This window comes from Helianthus annuus, chromosome 15 (genome assembly GCF_002127325.2).
Source record: "Helianthus annuus cultivar XRQ/B chromosome 15, HanXRQr2.0-SUNRISE, whole genome shotgun sequence".
Taxonomy (NCBI): Eukaryota; Viridiplantae; Streptophyta; class Magnoliopsida; order Asterales; family Asteraceae; genus Helianthus; species Helianthus annuus.
Genome location: NC_035447.2, coordinates 11,377,491 through 11,394,584, shown reverse-complemented (window position 1 = coordinate 11,394,584; position 17,094 = coordinate 11,377,491). Strand labels below are relative to the sequence as shown.

The 17,094-nt window shown below is 37.5% G+C and overlaps 1 protein-coding gene across 1 annotated transcript; it reads left to right on the top strand.

Moving 5' to 3' along the window:
* The first annotated feature begins 535 nt into the window (after window positions 1-535).
* On the top strand, window positions 536-8,644 carry LOC110913264 (ATP-dependent RNA helicase DEAH11, chloroplastic). The gene is made up of 5 exons (XM_022158110.2): window positions 536-866; window positions 1,462-2,036; window positions 2,725-5,857; window positions 6,688-7,475; window positions 7,768-8,644. Exons 1-5 carry the CDS (start codon window positions 611-613, stop codon window positions 7,876-7,878), a joined length of 4,863 nt encoding a protein of 1,620 aa, XP_022013802.2. The 5' UTR covers window positions 536-610; the 3' UTR covers window positions 7,879-8,644.
* Window positions 8,645-17,094: the final 8,450 nt, after the last annotated feature.

The window sequence follows — 17,094 nt, the reverse complement described above, 5'->3', positions numbered from 1 at the left end:
TTAAAAGCGTATCAATTTAGGTAAAATTTTTAATACATAAGTCATTTTTGAAACATGTAATAAAACCCTATTCTTCTTCTCATTCTTATCTTTTCTTTTAATTCCTTGGGCCCTAATCTTAGAAGATTCTAGAGATTAGTCCTAGTAAGTAAAAACATTAACGCGAGTTAAAATCCTTAAATGACATTTAATTCCTTGGGCCCTGAGCTTGGATACTTTTACCATTAACCCAACAATAAATCGCAATACATGCCAAAATAAAAACCTAAAAACATAATCAAATCATAACGCTCCACGTGCACCCAATCATATTATAACAATATAATAATAATACGGAGTGTTCATCTGTAAACCGTATAATAATAATTATCATCATAGTACTTTTAACTTTAAAAAATTCAATTTAAAAAAAAGACTTCTTCCTCTTTTATTTAAAAAAAAAAAAAAAAAGACTTCTTCCTCTTTAATTGAGCTTCAAGTATTATTCCTAACAAAAAAAAAAAAAAAATCTGTTCAAAATATATATATTTTGTATAGGGACAAACCCCTTCTTCGTATTTGGAGTCACCGTTGTTGCGCTTTTTACCAACCCTCACTCTGGCGATTTGCTATGAGCAGTGATCAAGTTGTTCCGATGCACCAGAACAGAGCTCCGGTTCCGGCGAACCACCGGCCGTTTCACCACCGGCGCCGAGATCGATCTCCGCCGTCCTCCAGAACCTTCGCCACCGCTCACCGCCGCCCTAATTTCATCATCGAACTCCGTTCGCAAAGTAACGATCAGAATTCGTACAATCGCCATGAAATTGTTACTCTCATGGGGAAATTTAAGTCCGCTCCTGATGACTTTTTTCTCTACCAAACAGGTTTTGTTTTTTTTTTTTTTTTTTGTCGTTGCTAGTTTTTTTTAGTTTTTTATTATTTTTTTTTTGAATTGAGTGATTATTATGCCTAATATCGTCAGGAAATTGTGAATTTCATGAGGAAATTCAAATGTGTTCCTGACAATTTTTTGTTTTTAATTTACGTTGCAGTTAGGTTTTTGTTGCTAGTTTAAAAAAAAAAGAATTTGAGTGATTAAAATGCCTAAAATCAAGACGAAATTGTGACTTTCATGAGGAAATTCAAGTGTGTTCCTGACAAATTTTTTTTTTTTAAATTTACGTTGCAGTTAGTTTTTTTTTAAATTTTTTTAATAGAATTTGAGTGATTAAAATGCCTAAAATCAACACGAAATTGTGACTTTCATGAGGGAATTCAAGTGTGTTCCAGACAATAATTTTTTTTTAATTTACTAAACAGGTAGTTGCAGGCTGCAGCTAGGTTTTTGTTGCTAGTTTTTTTTTTAATTATATTTTAATAGTAATTGAGTAATTAAAATGGCTAAAATCGTCTCGAAATTGTGATTCTCATGGAGAAATTGTTGATATGTTTCTGACGATTTTTTATTTATTTATGTAGGTGTGGTTGCTGCTAGGTTTTTCTACCAGCAGTGGACTACGGTGCTGCAGACGCTTGTGTATCTGTGGGAGGTTTTATTAGACGGAGGTTTGTCGTTTATGCCGCGCCTTGTACAGAATGTGCTGGTGCCTTCCGATACAGAGGAGTTAAATTCTCGGCTTAGGGTTTTGTTCAGGGAGAAGATATTAAGCCTTTTGGAAGGAGAATTGGTGAAGAAAATGGGGAATAAGTTGGAGGAAGTGTCGCGGGAGATTGCGAGGTTAGGTTTGTTGTTAAAGAAGCCGAAGAGGCCGGTGATGCATATGGAGTTATGGAAAAAGAGGGAAGGGAATGTGCGTGAGAAAGAGTTGATTGAGAGGAGGATTGGAGAGTTTAAATCTGCGATGGGATGTATACTCGATTATCTCGATGGGAAGGTGTTTGATGGTTCGGATGTTAAGGTGTTGTTGTTGAAAGGAGGTTTTGATTGGAACAAGATTTATTGGATGATTAAGAGGGAGTGTCGACGGCTTGATGATGGTTTGCCGATTTATGCTGATCGTATGGATATCCTTTGGAAGATACACTGTCAGCAGGTAGTTTATTGATGTAAATTATGTTTTTTTTAATTAAATCTCATGATTAATGGATGCATACCAGTATTTGCCTTTTCTTGTCAGGGCTGGTGTTTGGAGTGTGTAATTCTTTAGGGTTAGAATAATCTGTTGTCCATTATATTTCAAACACACTGTATTCATCCGAGTTACAAGTGGTACTAATGCCAGGAGTTGCAGCTTACATTATATCTCCACGTTGACTTTCTCTGTATCGTCATTTATATTTGTAATAGAAAACGGAAGCTTTTTTGGATTCAAAAAGCTTTTTTGAAAACTATATTTTATACAATTCAAATGAAATTTTCATGTTTCTGTTGCGAATTGCTGTATGTTATTGATATTCTTACGTTCTCCCGCATACACTACGCAACACTAGTTATATTTGTTTCATTATGATAAACCGTAGATCAGACCGCCGGTGGAGTACATCTATAACTTATGATATTTAATTGAACTATAAGTATATATAAAGGAGCTGTTATCTTTTAGTTTATATTAATTTTTTGTCATATAGATAGGAATTTCTTTGCTTTTTTTAACCCATGCAATATCGTTATACTGTTCTGTAAATGTACTTTTTAGGTTATGCATAATGGCATTAATGTCAGATTCTCTGTAATCTACTTCTGTTGCTCTTCTAATATTTTGGTGTTGGTTCATGGTGCAGGTAATGGTGTTGATCGGAGAAACCGGTTCGGGAAAAAGCACCCAGCTGGTTCAGTTCCTTGTTGATTCTGGAGTGGCAGGTGACAAGTCGATAGTTTGCACGCAGCCACGTAAGCTTGCTGCCATATCATTAGCAAATAGAGTTAAAGAAGAAAGTCGTGGGTGTTGTGACGATAATTCAATCATTTGTTCATCAACCTATTCATCTTTTGACCGGTTGGATTCTAAGGTGATATACTTAACCGACCACTGCCTACTTCAGCACTACATGAACGACAAGAACTTTTCTTGGGCATCGTGCATCATCGTTGACGAGGCACATGAAAGAAGCTTGTCAACCGATCTTCTTTTAGCGTTAATAAAAGATCTACTCCACCGGCGGTCTGATCTACGGTTTATCATAATGTCTGCAACCGCCGACGCAGAACAACTCTCTAAATATTATTTCGATTGCGATACGCATCATGTGGCGGGCAGAACTTTCCCTGTTGATATTCGATACGTTCCCGCATTATCATCATCATCATCTAATGTTCACCATGACTTTGTGGCCCCATATGTTTCCGAAGTGTTAAAAAGGGTCGGTGAGATCCATCGAACGGAGGATCAAGGGACGATTCTTGCGTTTCTCACTTCTCAAATGGAGGTAGAATGGGCCTGTGATCAGTTTAAAGGGCCATCGATAGTTTCATTACCTTTGCATGGAAAGTTATCTCACGAAGAACAATACCGTGTGTATCTGAATTATCCCAACAAGCGAAAAGTCATATTCTCGACCAATCTTGCTGAGACATCATTGACTATTCCAGGAGTCAAATATGTTGTTGACTCTGGTATGGTCAAAGAGAGTCGGTTTGAACCCGGGACTGGGATGAACGTTCTTAAAGTTTGTAGGATCAGTCAAAGTTCGGCTAACCAACGCGCGGGTCGTGCTGGCAGAACGGAACCCGGAAAGTGTTATCGGATTTACGAAGAGAGAGAATTTCAGTCCATGCCTTGTCATCAAGAACCCGAAATCCGTAGGGTTAATCTCGGAATTGCGGTTCTCAGAATTCTCGCTCTTGGGATTCATAAAGTTGAGGAGTTTGATTTTATCGACGCGCCATGCAATACAGCTATCGAGACTGCGATCAAGAATCTGATCCAATTGGGAGCCATCGTACTCGAACACGGTATCCATAAGTTAACGAAAGACGGTCGGATGTTGGTGAAATTAGGAATCGAGCCGAGGCTCGGTAAAATGATTCTGAAGTGCTTTGAAAACCGTATGGGCAGGGAAGGACTCGTTCTTGCTGCGGTTATGGCTAATTCCAGCAGCATATTTTGCAGAGTCGGTAAAGATGAAGAAAAACAAAAATCAGATTGTTTAAAAGTACAATTCTGCCATACAGGTGGTGATTTATTTACTTTATTATCTGTTTACAGAAAATGGGAATCTATTCCTCGTGATAAGAGGAATCAATGGTGTTGGGATAATAGCATTAACGCAAAATCTATGCGAAGATGCCAAGAAACTGTGCAGGAAATGGAAAGTTGTCTTCAGCACGAGCTCAATATCATTATTCCGACTTATTGGCGATGGGATCCCATGGTGAAAACCGAATACGATCAAATTCTTAAAGATGTCATACTTTCGGCTCTAGCAGATAACATAGCAATGTATTCGGGAAACGATAATCTTGGTTATGAAGTACCGTCAACTGGAACGCATGTTCAGTTGCATCCTTCGTGTTCGTTACTGATGTTCGGCGAGAGACCAAGTTGGGTGGTTTTTGGGGAAATTATCGCAATGCCGAATCAGTACTTGGTTTGTGTAACTTCTGTTGACTTCGAATCTTTGCTGACTCTTTCCCCTGCTCCATTTGATATTTCGCAGATTGACCGTCGGAAACTGCAACTAAAGGTGTTAACGGGTTTCGGAACAACATTACTGAAAAGATTTTGCGGGAAGTCAAATTCTAGTCTGAGACATCTTGTTTCAAACATCAAGGATACCATTAACGATGACAGAGTTCGTCTTGAAGTTTCCGTTGACCACAATGAAGTCAACGTATTTGCGACTTCCGAACACCTAACACGGGTGTGTGAGATTGTAAACTCGGTATTGGAGCGGGAAGGAAGGTGGTTACAAAATGAATGCCTGGAAAAATGTCTGTTTCCCGACAGACACGTGTCCCCTCCTGTAGCTCTGTTCGGTTCGGGTGCCGAGATAAAGCATCTGGAACTCGAAAAACGATGTCTTACAGTTGATATATTCGTTCATGGCTCACACGATATCGAGGAGAAAGAGCTGCTTTCGTTTTTGGAACAACACACATCCGGCAACATCTGTGCTGTTCATAAGCTTAATTTAGTCGGTCAAGATAACGAAAAGTGGGGCCGGGTAACGTTTTTCACTCCCGAAGCCGCTGAGAAAGCTACAAAGTTGAGTCCAGTTGACTTCAATAACTGTAAACTGAAAATCGCTCCGTCAAGAAGCATATTTGGAGGCGATAACAAGTTCTCGTCTTTTCCAGCTGTGAAAGCGAAAGTAGCATGGCCCCGTAGGCGTAACCGAGGTTTTGCGTTTGTTCAATGTAATCCGCAAGACGTATCAGCCATGGTTGAAGATTTTTCGAACGTGTTAATCGGCGACCAGTTTATAAACTGTAGGCCGAGCATGAAGTTTACCGACAGTATTATGCTGTCGGGAATTGACGGGGATGTCTTCGAACCCGAACTTTATGATGCATTATACAGAGCAACCAATCGAAAAATTCTGAAAGTTACCCTACCACGGGCTGCAGCTGTAGAGAATCCGCCCCTTGTGGTTCTGGAAGATGCGCTTTTGAGAGAGGTGAGATCGTTCATGCCAGCAGGGAATTCGAAGAACGAATGTGTTCGTGTTCATATTTTCCCATATGAAGCGTTTGATAATTACGTGAAAGCAGAGATTAGTTTCGATGGAAGTTTACATTTGGAGGCTGCGAAAGCGTTGGAGCAGATTGACGGGAAATCGTTGTCGGGTTGTCAGCCATGGCAGAAGATCAAATGTCAGCAGCAGTTTAATAGCATTGTTTCTTGCCCTGCTTCTGTGTATGGCGTTATTAAAGAGCAACTGCAAGCTTTACTCAAAAATCTTGAGAATCGGAAAGGTATTTCTCTTACTCTGAATTCGATACACGTTTGTAGTATATTTCTCTAAACCAGAAACGAGGTCAAAGTAGCCCGAAGTCTTACTGAAAATGCCGTATACCTCCTAAATCAGTTTCTTATAATCTTTTGGTATGCTAATTAATTAGTTATAGACTTTTCCACTGCATTTGCTTGAATGTTCCTTTTTCTTGAAATGACAAAAAAACTGAACATGTGTTAGTTAACGGGCTGGTTAGGTTGAGTTTGACCGGACTCACGTTTTGTCCAAATATTAGAAGAAAAATTTAAGTGATTTATGAGTTAACAAGCATGATTACTGAAATTCTATCGTTTAGTATTAACACTTTATTTTTAATATTTAAATAAAGTATGTGTGATTTGTTTAATTAAAAACTATCACTTTTGTCGACTTTAATTTGTTCTCATTTATGCTAATTTTTTAATTTTACCCTTTTGATTTGTCAAGAAATCACAACATAATGCTAATTAATTTTTTTCGGTTTATTTATCATTAAAATTGCGGGGGTTTGATCTGTCAAGAAATCAAAAATAAGTGTTTCAATAGACCTAAAATTTGTCACTGTTGGCAAAATTTGTATGCTCATTTCTTATACCAACAACAAATTTCCTACTGCAAGTACATGTATCTGTAAATGTGTTTTTTCATTGTTTTGTATTCTTGATTGATACATCGGGCCGTTTGTCACTTGGTTCATTTGGTCCGTCAAACAATGTTAATGTTATATAATTGGGCAGCAATATTCATTGTTTTATATTCATTTTTCTAAATATTAATACCATTGTTTTCTTATGAATGATTTGTTTGTAGGAGCGGAGTTCTTTCCGGACTGGAACGAGAACGGGACATACCGTATCAGGATATCTGCCAAGGCTACAAAAATAATGGCCGAATCGAGACGACCTCTGGAACAGCTTATGAACGGAAGAACCATAATTGATGATCAGCTCACTCCGCCTGTTATACAACTTATCTTTTCTCGTGAAGGATTCGCTCTGCAGAGGTCCATTCAACGCGAAACCGGCACGTTTTTCCTATTTGACAGACATAATCATAGCTTTCGAGTCTTCGGCCCGTTAAACAAGCTCGATCTAGCCCAGAACAAGCTGGTTCAGTCCCTTGTGACCCTACACGAGAACAAACAGCTCGATGTTCATCTCAGGGGTCCCGCTTTTCCGCCCGATTTGATGAAAAAGGTGGTTGAAAAGTTTGGGCCCGACCTTCACGGGCTTAAAGAAAGATTCCCGGGATCAGACTTCATGTTAAACACGCGCCACCATATCATCTCCGTTCGCGGTACTAAAGAATTGAAACAAAATGTCGAAGAAACAGTACACGAGATTGTTCGGACCACGACTTCTACTTCTGGTCAAACGGTCATAAGTCAAACGCGCTCATGTCCTATTTGTCTCTGCGATGTCGAAGATGGCTACCGCTTGGAAAAGTGCAACCATGAGTTTTGTCGGCCGTGTTTGGTCGAACAATTGGAATCTGCAATCAAGAACCCCGGGAACAGTTTCCCGATCCGCTGTGCGCAAGAGGGTTGCAGGGAGTTGATCTTAGTGGTGGACATTAAATCACTTCTGTTAACTGATAAGGTAGATCATCTATGTATCTGGGTTCGGTAGGGTTGGGTATGAAACATACCCGGGGTATTAATACCTGGGGTATTAATACCCGGTTAATTTTTTTTTTTAAATTTTAATTTTACACAAAAATAATTCGTTCTAAATTTAGTTTTGCTTTGCATTTTGTAAAAAGTAATTAAAATTAGAGTAAACTTCCGTTTTGCTCCCTGTGGTTTGGTCATTTTAACGGTTTTGCTCTAATAGTTTAAAAATAGCCATTTTCCTCCCTGATTTTTCTAATTTATCTTCATTTTGCTCCCAGCCTCTTAACTCCATCAGGGAGGAAACTGGCGACAAACTCGAAAGATTAGGGAGCAAACTGGCGACAAACTCGAAAGATCAGGGAGGAAAATGGCTATTTTTAAACTATTAGAGCAAAACCGTTAAAATGACCAAACCACAGGGAGCAAAACGAAAGTTTACTCTTAAAATTAAAATAAATTACAACGTAAATTTACTTACTATGGTGCTAAAATGGTAAATATACTTAAAGAGTAAAGTACACGGATGGTCCCTGTGGTTGACCAAAATGTTGGATTTGGTTTTCATCTTTCCAAAAGTACACGGATGGTCCATGTGGTTTGTGCTCTTTAACACTGTCTCCCAACTTTTACCAGAAGTATATGGATGTCCCTATGGTTTGTACTTTTAACGCATTTAGTCGTTAACTTGGACCAGCTGCAACCTTTAGTTTTGTTAGCTGGGGACTAAATGCGTTAAAAACTGCAAACCACAGGACCATCTGTGTACTTTTGGAAAGCTAGGGACCAAATCCAGCTTTTTGATTAACCACGGGGACCATCCGTGTACTTTACTCAATACTTAACTATGCGCCAAACTGGTAAAAAATTAAAAGAAAAACAGTAAAAAAGACCTCTAGTTGCCATAAAGCCGTTAAAAACGGTTATTTTCGATTCTAACGGTAATACCTGGTTTGGGTAGGGTATCATACCCTGGTTGATAAATATTGGTTCTGGGTAGGTGGGTATGGTTTCAGGTATTTTTGGGTTTGGATTTTACCTTAAAAACCTGTCTGTCCTATATATACCCGGCGTGTACCGAACCGGGTTGAGAATACCCGATTTAGGTTTTCTTTTTCTTTTCGGGTAGTGTTTAATCCTCATATTTTTTTTGCACGCCTCTAGGTAGATGAGCTTTTCCGGGCTTCTCTAGGGTCGTTTGTGGCATCTAGTTCAGGGAAATACCGATTTTGCCCTTCACCGGACTGTCCTTCGGTTTACCAAGTGCAAGATGATGGGAGGCCGTTTGCGTGTGGCGCGTGTTCTGTGGAGACGTGTACTCGATGCCACCTGGAATACCATCCGTTTTTGTCGTGTGAAATGTACAAGGAGTTCAAGCGCGATCCGGACTTGTCGTTAAAGGAATGGATGAAGGGGAAAGAGGCCGTGAGGCATTGTCCGGTTTGTAACTTTACGATAGAGAAGATCGATGGGTGCAACCATATCGAGTGCCGGTGTGGAATTCACATCTGTTGGGTTTGTCTTGAAACTTTTAAGAGCAGTGATGAGTGCTATGGACATTTGAGGTCAATACATCATGCAATTGTTTAGTAATTATTGGACTCAAGCTTTATTTCTTCTCTTGCATATAATGTAAATATTTTCTCAGCAATGCCTAGCTAGTTTTATCATATCTATATATGAATCTGAGTTTATGTATATATGATTATTACAAAACTAGCTGTATATAGTGAGATTTGATAAGATATGCTTGCTAATCTGCTTTGTTGTTAGGCCTAGATAAAGCAAAAGCCAAATACTTATCACCTTTTACCTTTAAAAGTAAACTATCTAAAAGTTGAAAACAAACAAAAATTAAAATGAAAAAAAAGAACATAACTTTTTTTTTTTCTCTACACTACTTAGTATACTTTGTTACTAATTTTTTTATCAAACATTTTGGTTATATGTTAATTAGATTCAACTAAATTTATCTTATATATAGTTGGAACTCAAATGACATTTTATAGGAAAATTATCTTGGTCCACAATGTTGAAACTTAATTATAGGAAAATTATCTTGGTCCACAATGTTGAAATTTAATAAAGCATTTACTTGTCAATCGAACGTTTGATAGTCAGGTGGGCCCAAGCCCAGTAGGAAATAGGCAGCCGCTTTAGAGGTTAGGCCTAAAAAGTTTTAGGCCCACTTTTTTCTAGGCTTAACTTTGCATATACATATTCTTATTTAGCTAATTAGCTTTCGGGCATAACATGTCCAATAGCTAAAATTATCCATGTTATAATGCGATAAAGAATATTTTAAGAGCATTCACATCAGGTTAATAATGCAAATGGATCGGGTTTGGGACGGGTTTAGGTAATCCCAAACCCAAACCCGGTCAGATAAGCTTATCCCAACCCAAACCTGTCCCAAAATCCGTCAGGTTTCTAGCGGGTAAATGCCCAATTAAGTTCTTTTATTGATATTGATTGGGCTGAAAATTGGAGATATATAGAAAACTCATCGGGTATTGGGTATACCCACGGGTTTCGGGTAAACCAGTTAATTTAAATACATTACCCTTCCACCATATGATAAATTCATTGCTTTCCAAATGGAGAGCCTTGACCTAAATATATATAGTACACCACCGGTTTCCAATTCCTTACAAGGTTCATGTTTGCGCGCACAACGAGACCAAAGTACTTGAATGAAAAAGGTACCCGTTTTACAATGAAGTAAATTTGCCATATCACGAAGTTCACTATTATTCATTCCCACCCCAAAAATGTTAATTTTTGCGAGATTAATTTTCAATCCCGAAATCAAATAGAAACCTCTTAACAACCTTCTCAATGCTAGACCATTTGAATGCAACCACTCGCCCAAGAACACAACATCATCGACGTAAAGGAGATGCGAGCGTAACGGGCCCGCTCGGTGCATTTGATACCTTTGAAAAGCCCGAGAGAACAAGCCTTCTTCATAAATCCGGTCATTGCTTCCATGGCAATCAAGAAAAGAAAAGGCAAGTGGGTTGCCTTGTCTAAAGGCCCTACAGGCACTCGAATTCGTGTGTAGGCGAGCCATTAACCAAAACCGGATATCGTACGGAGGTAAATTATCCATTTCCTCCACCGATTAGGGAACCCCATTTGCAACATTATCGAATTCAAGTACACCCAATTTGTAGAATCATATGTTGTATGAGTGTTTACTTTATCAAAATATATTTCTTCGTCGTCTTTTTCATCCACACCACCATAACCCCTTTTAGACAATTAACCAAGACTTTTGAGACAACCTTAGTTATACACCTGATTAAACTGGTAGGCTGAAAATCCAAAGGTATTAACAGGTTCGTAGTTTTTGGTATCAATGCTATAAAGGATGAGTTACACTACGGGTTTAACGTTCCTGTTTCATAAAACTCAATAGAAGTTACTATGCCTCAAGAACACCCCAACACCTTTTTTATGTACTAGCACTTTTCAGAACTTATGTTTTTTAGTTTTACATTTACTAATTATTTGTTAATGTTAATAAACTCTGAAGTCTCTGATGCGTAGCCATAGTTTCAAGAAAAAGTAGTAAAGTTTAAACTATACATAACGTTAACACATGATCATCGGAATAAATATAAAACCGAATTCGTATCGCCCGAACACCACCCAACCACCACCAACCTTCAATTACTAAGATTGCGATCCAAATAAGATAGGGTACACACAACTATTAAACGTAGTAACGTACCCTAACAATACTTTCAAGGGCCACTTGGTTTTGCATCAAATATGAACATTAACATGGGGGGTGCGTATGGTTCCAAGACGAAGCCAAGCCCGAGATCGAGACGGTGCCGGAGCCACAAGCCGAACGCGAACCCGAGGCCACTAAACGTGGAAGACGATCGCATAAAAAGAGGCTACCGTTCTTGGTGCAAAGAAGACCTACCAATCTTGGACAAAAGACGAGGAGTACAAGATTGCACGGGCTTGACTCGACATCTCGGAGGATCCCGAAGTTGGTAAGTGTTATTTTTGTGTTTTAAATTTTAATTTTTTTATAATAAAGGATAATAATATATATTTTTTTTTAATTTTGTAGCCAACTATCCAAAATCACCCATTTTTTTGGGAAAAATTAGGACAAGCTTTTTGGCTCTCATGGGTAAAGAGGAATATATTGATAAGGATTAGATATCAAGCAAGTACACCGATATAAATAGCAAAAGCAATGCGTTTCAAGAGGTTTTCCAACGTATGAAGGACAATTGGGGTAGCTGTCAAAGGGATGCGGATATATTAACAAAAGCGTTGAAGGAGTACAACTCAACACACGAGGGACATTCACATAAATGAAGTGTTGGGAGCTTCTACGTGAAGTCCTAAGGTGCAAGGCAAAACGGTCCAAAACCTCCTTTTCGGTTGATATGGAAACGCCCCATTCCGATGCTCGAAACGTCGATTTAAACAATTCTAATAATGTGGATGTCGAGGAGGAGGAAATGGATTTGCCCCGACATCCTGGAAGAAGAAGTGGTAGATAGGGGGAAGAGCAGAGTCATCTTCGACGGGTGCCAAAATGAAAGTCGATTTCGAGGAGATGACCAGAGGACTTCAAGATATACGAGACCTTTAGCATAGGAAAATACAGAGAGACATCGAGTATTTGTCTAAACTGACCGAGCACCTCCTAGGAGATGCTTTGCTTCAGCACAAATGCGTAGACAACAAATCCGTGATAAATACGGACTTTAGAGCTTTATTTTTTAAGCATTCGTATGTTTTTTTATTATTTTTTTATTTTTAGTACTTTTGCACGTTTTGTATTTATTTTTTAGTATTTTAATTAATGTTAATGTAATAATTTTATTTAATAAAATATTATTTGTTTTAATTTTCAAAAAAATAAAAAAGAAATTTAAAATAGATAATTATGTGATGACTGAATTTGGGGGGGGGGGGGTGTTTGGCATTATACACATACAACATTTTTGGACTTCAAGCCCCGTAACGTCACTTGCTGACTGAGATGCTATGTGTCGCATAACGTTGAAAAGGAGAGGCTTGATCTTCAAGTCCCACTACACATGATCTAATGGTTTAATTTATGATTAGCACTTAGGCCATTTAGGTTGAACATATAATGGTTTTTTACGGTGGAATAAAAGTATAAGCGAGGATTGATCTTTAAAAGGGACAATACCTTATTTAAATGTTAGTACACTTCAAGTAACATCACATATCATCCGATTGTTTAAGGTTAATAACAAACCAACGGTTGGTTTAATTGGTTACAGCTGCCACCAAAGCTACATAATTCAGATTAGAATTTCGCACTTACTTCTATATTTCTATTTAAATTTTAGAGTAAACTGCCATTTTGGTCCATGTGGTTTTTTGGTCAATTTTATCACTTTAGTCCAAAATTCAAACTTTTTGCATCTGGGTCCCTGTGGTTTCAGTTTTATTGCTATTTTGGTCCAAAAATAAAATCAGGTTATATTTGTCTTATAAAATCCTGTTATTTTGTTATTTTCTGCAGCGGCAAAATGATCATTTCTTTTTTATAAATAAATACCATATTTTATAAGACAAATATGACCTGATTTGCCCTGAGAAAAATGACAAAATTGCAGGATTTTATAAGACAAGTATGACCTGATTTTATTTTTGGATCAAAATGGCAATAAAACTGAAACCATAGAGACCCAAATGCAAAATGTTTGAGTTTTAGACTAAAGTGGCAAAAGTAACCAAACCGAGACCAAAATGATAGTTTACTCTAAATTTTATGAAAAGTTAGTTAGCCGCCATGAAGTAGGGATAACCTACTAGTTATCTATATATATATATATATTTAATTTAACAATGAATATTTGAACACAATTATATATTTAATCTATATAAAAGTTAGTTAGCCGCCATGAAGCAGGGATAAACTACTAGTTATCTATATATATATATATATATATATTTAAGAATAAACTGTAATTTTACCCTCTGAGGTTAGGGGTTATTGGCATGTCTACCCTCCCCTAAGGAAATAATTGAAATTTTACCCCCCACTGTTTGCTCTTATATCGCATGTTTACCCCCCGGCGTCAAAGTGGCTAACAGATCTGTTAACTCTAAGTTGAAATGACTATATTACCCTTCCATTTTATCCCCAACATTCCTGTTAAGTCGCACAATTACCCCCCACTGGTAAATTACTAATTTGTCCTTTGTTATTACCCCCTGTACTTTGTGTTAAGACATAACATTACCCCCTGCAACTTCCAAAACCCTTCCCGCCAAAATCAAAAACCTGTTCTATGATTCTATAATAAAAAATCTGAACCTGTTCTATGAACTGAATCCTAATTCTGATTTTTGAACACGTAATCTGAAACATAACAAGCATACCTGTTCAAAAATCAAGCAAAAATCTGAAACCTGATAAAAAATATGAAACCTAACAACCATACCTGTTCAAAAATCAACCATACCTGCTGCAATGTGTTCTATACTCAAAAAATAAAGCATACCTGCTGCACTAACAATTTCATTCAATGTATCTGATCATGTATCAAACCACTGTTGCTCTGACCATGTATGAAACCACTGCTGCACTAACAATGTATCAAACCACAATGTGTTCTAACATAATGTATCAAACCACAATATATGAAACCACTGCTGCACTAACAATGTAAGACATTCAGACATTGTAACTCACATTCAGACATTGTAACACATTCAGACATTGCAACTCACATTCAGACATTGTAACACATTCAGACAATGTGTTGTAGAATCTGATTAAGCACACTTATGCCCAAACTGTCATCTTCAGGACTGATGCCCCAAGTGTAATGCAAACTGTCATCTTCAGGACTTATGCAAACTGTCATTCTAGCATCAGGTTACTAGCCTACAACCTGCAAATGCACATGAAATGCACATACAACAACTGTGATAAACCAGTGTGTGTTATTTACAACCTGCAAATGCACATGCAACTGTCATCTACATGAGTGTGCTGCCCATTTTGATCAATCTGCTAATCAAACATAATGTCAAGAAACAATGAGTGTGCTGCCCATGTTGATCAATCTGTTGATCAACATACCAACATTAACCTAGATTAGCTAAGTACTAGGTAACCAAGCTAACAACATACCAAAAATCAACATTTTACACAAAATGCATAAAGGATTCCAACAACACTGCATAAAGGTAACCAAGCTAACAACATACCCAAAATCATCATCATCATTTTAGATAATCATCATCATTTTAGACAAAAGCTAAATAAGTTAAGTTAAGTTAACCTACATATTACACAAAAGCTTCGATTAAGTTAAGTTAAGTTAACCTACATATTACACAAAAGCTAAATAACTACTAGAGTAAACATCCATCCGCTCAACTCTCCCGGTGGTAGATGGAAGTTGAGGACAAGCCTCCCAAACACAGAGACCACCAGGTGGACCACCAATGATGAGCTTGATAAGCTCATCGTCAGGTCAACTGTAAAAAAAAACCAACAGTGAACCAAATCAGACCCTAAACCCTGTTTATAACATGATAATGACTAAATCTGACCTTGATTAACTAACATTTGCCGATTATACCTTTGGTGTGGTGGATGAGATAGCGGATTAGCCAACAAAAGACCGGCATTTAGACTGATCTGAAGATATCGGAGGAGAAGAATGATCGGAGGAGAAGAATGATTGGACGAGTTGTTGTCGCTGGAGAATCACTGATCGCCGCCGGAGAAGCCTGTCGCCGGAGAAGAAGACTGATCACAGGTTGAAGGACGATGGTGGGAAGGTGGGGGGGGGGTAATTATGTTTTGTTATGTTACTTATAGGGGGTGTTATATCAAAGAAGCTTCACATTAGTAGCAAAATGACTAATTTACCCTTTGACCATCAGCTTATAATGTTGACTGTTAAGCCACTTTGACGCCGGGGGGTAAACATGTGACATAAGAGCAAACAGTGGGGGGTAAAATTGCAATTATATCCTTGGGGGAGGGGGGGTAGACATGCCAATGACCCCTAACCTCAGGGGGTAAAATTGCAGTTTACTCTATATTTAATTTAACAATGAATATTTGAACAATTATATATTTGATCTATATATTAGTAGGATAGACAGGTGGCGGCTCCCGTTTCTGATAACTAGATACATTGATAGAGCGAATGAGTTACTGGTGGAATGGTTCAGGTTAAGGATAAATACGGATGGCGTCGGTTTGTCTTGGATGAGATGCGAGGTTTTATCGATTATTTCACTGTCGTGCCTTCAGGCGGGTGGAGGTCGGGTTTCCGTGCATCTGGGAGAGCCAAGGGGCTTGCGGCAGTCGAGTAGTCGACCTTGGCCACAACACACGGTGTCACGGTGGTTGACACGTCGTTCCTTGTCGTTCAAAAAAAAAATACATTGATAGATATTTTAATTTTAATTTATTACTAGATTGTTGCCATAGACGCGCGTTGCGGCGGCAACATCTTAGTTGTTTATAGATGACAACATGTTATGTGATGCGTTAACCATATAAAGTGTTTCGATGTATCCGATCTAATTCAGTGTAACATATATAAGCATTGCGGCTACGGTGTACAGTGATGACATTAATGTGTGGTGTCTGCACATGACGTTACGTGTTTTTGACTTTGTCACCCTTGTTATGTTTGTGACATTAACTTAATTAGATATAGATAAAAAGAGTATGTTTCGTTCGTTGCGGTGTAGAGTCGTGAAAGTAATTTAGATAGCAATGTAAAGTCTTAAAAAGTAATTTAGGCATTAACATGATGAGACTTAAATAACAAAAAAAAAATAAGATAATAATCCGTGAGACATTACGGTGTCAAGTTGAAGGTGATGTAACTTACTTAAAGAATAAGGGGTGTGGGTTTCAATTTAGAAAATGTAGAGACCAACTTTTGTTTTTATGATATATTAAATAAATAAATTTAAAATTATGTGTAATTAATTAGTTTTAGCAAGTCACCCTATGAGTATCATTTCAAGAAAAAGATTATAGTTAAATGTGAGCGTCATCTCAAATTAGTTTTAGCAAGTTAAATGTTTGAAAAAATAAAAGGGTCACGGATTAAAATAGTGACCTATTCTTTATGATGTGACATGTAAACGTCCAAAGTATTGCCATTTTGTTTTTTATCATGCAAAGATTAGGTATATATATAAACAAAGGCGGTGACTGTACCACTGACCTTTTGTTTTAATATCATATAAATATTTTATTTTATTTAGATAATAAATTAAAATAAAATAGATACATAGCTTTGTATGATATTTTTCTGGACTTTTATGTATAAATTTTATTAAAAATGGGGTTTTGTTTTAGATAAAGTCTTTTTTTTTTCTTTTTTTATATTGCACGCTAGATCAAGTGTTGGTGTCGTAGTGGTAGTGTGACGAACGAAATCGATACCGAGCGAACAACCTATCGGTATATAAATTAAAATATATACCCTTTTAACCCGTTTAGTTTAATTTAATTTGATTTGATATTACTCCGATAACTTCCGTTGATTAACCTTGTTATCAATCTGAGTAAGCAATTTGTGTTTAATATACTTTTTTTCTCGCTTTTATCGTAT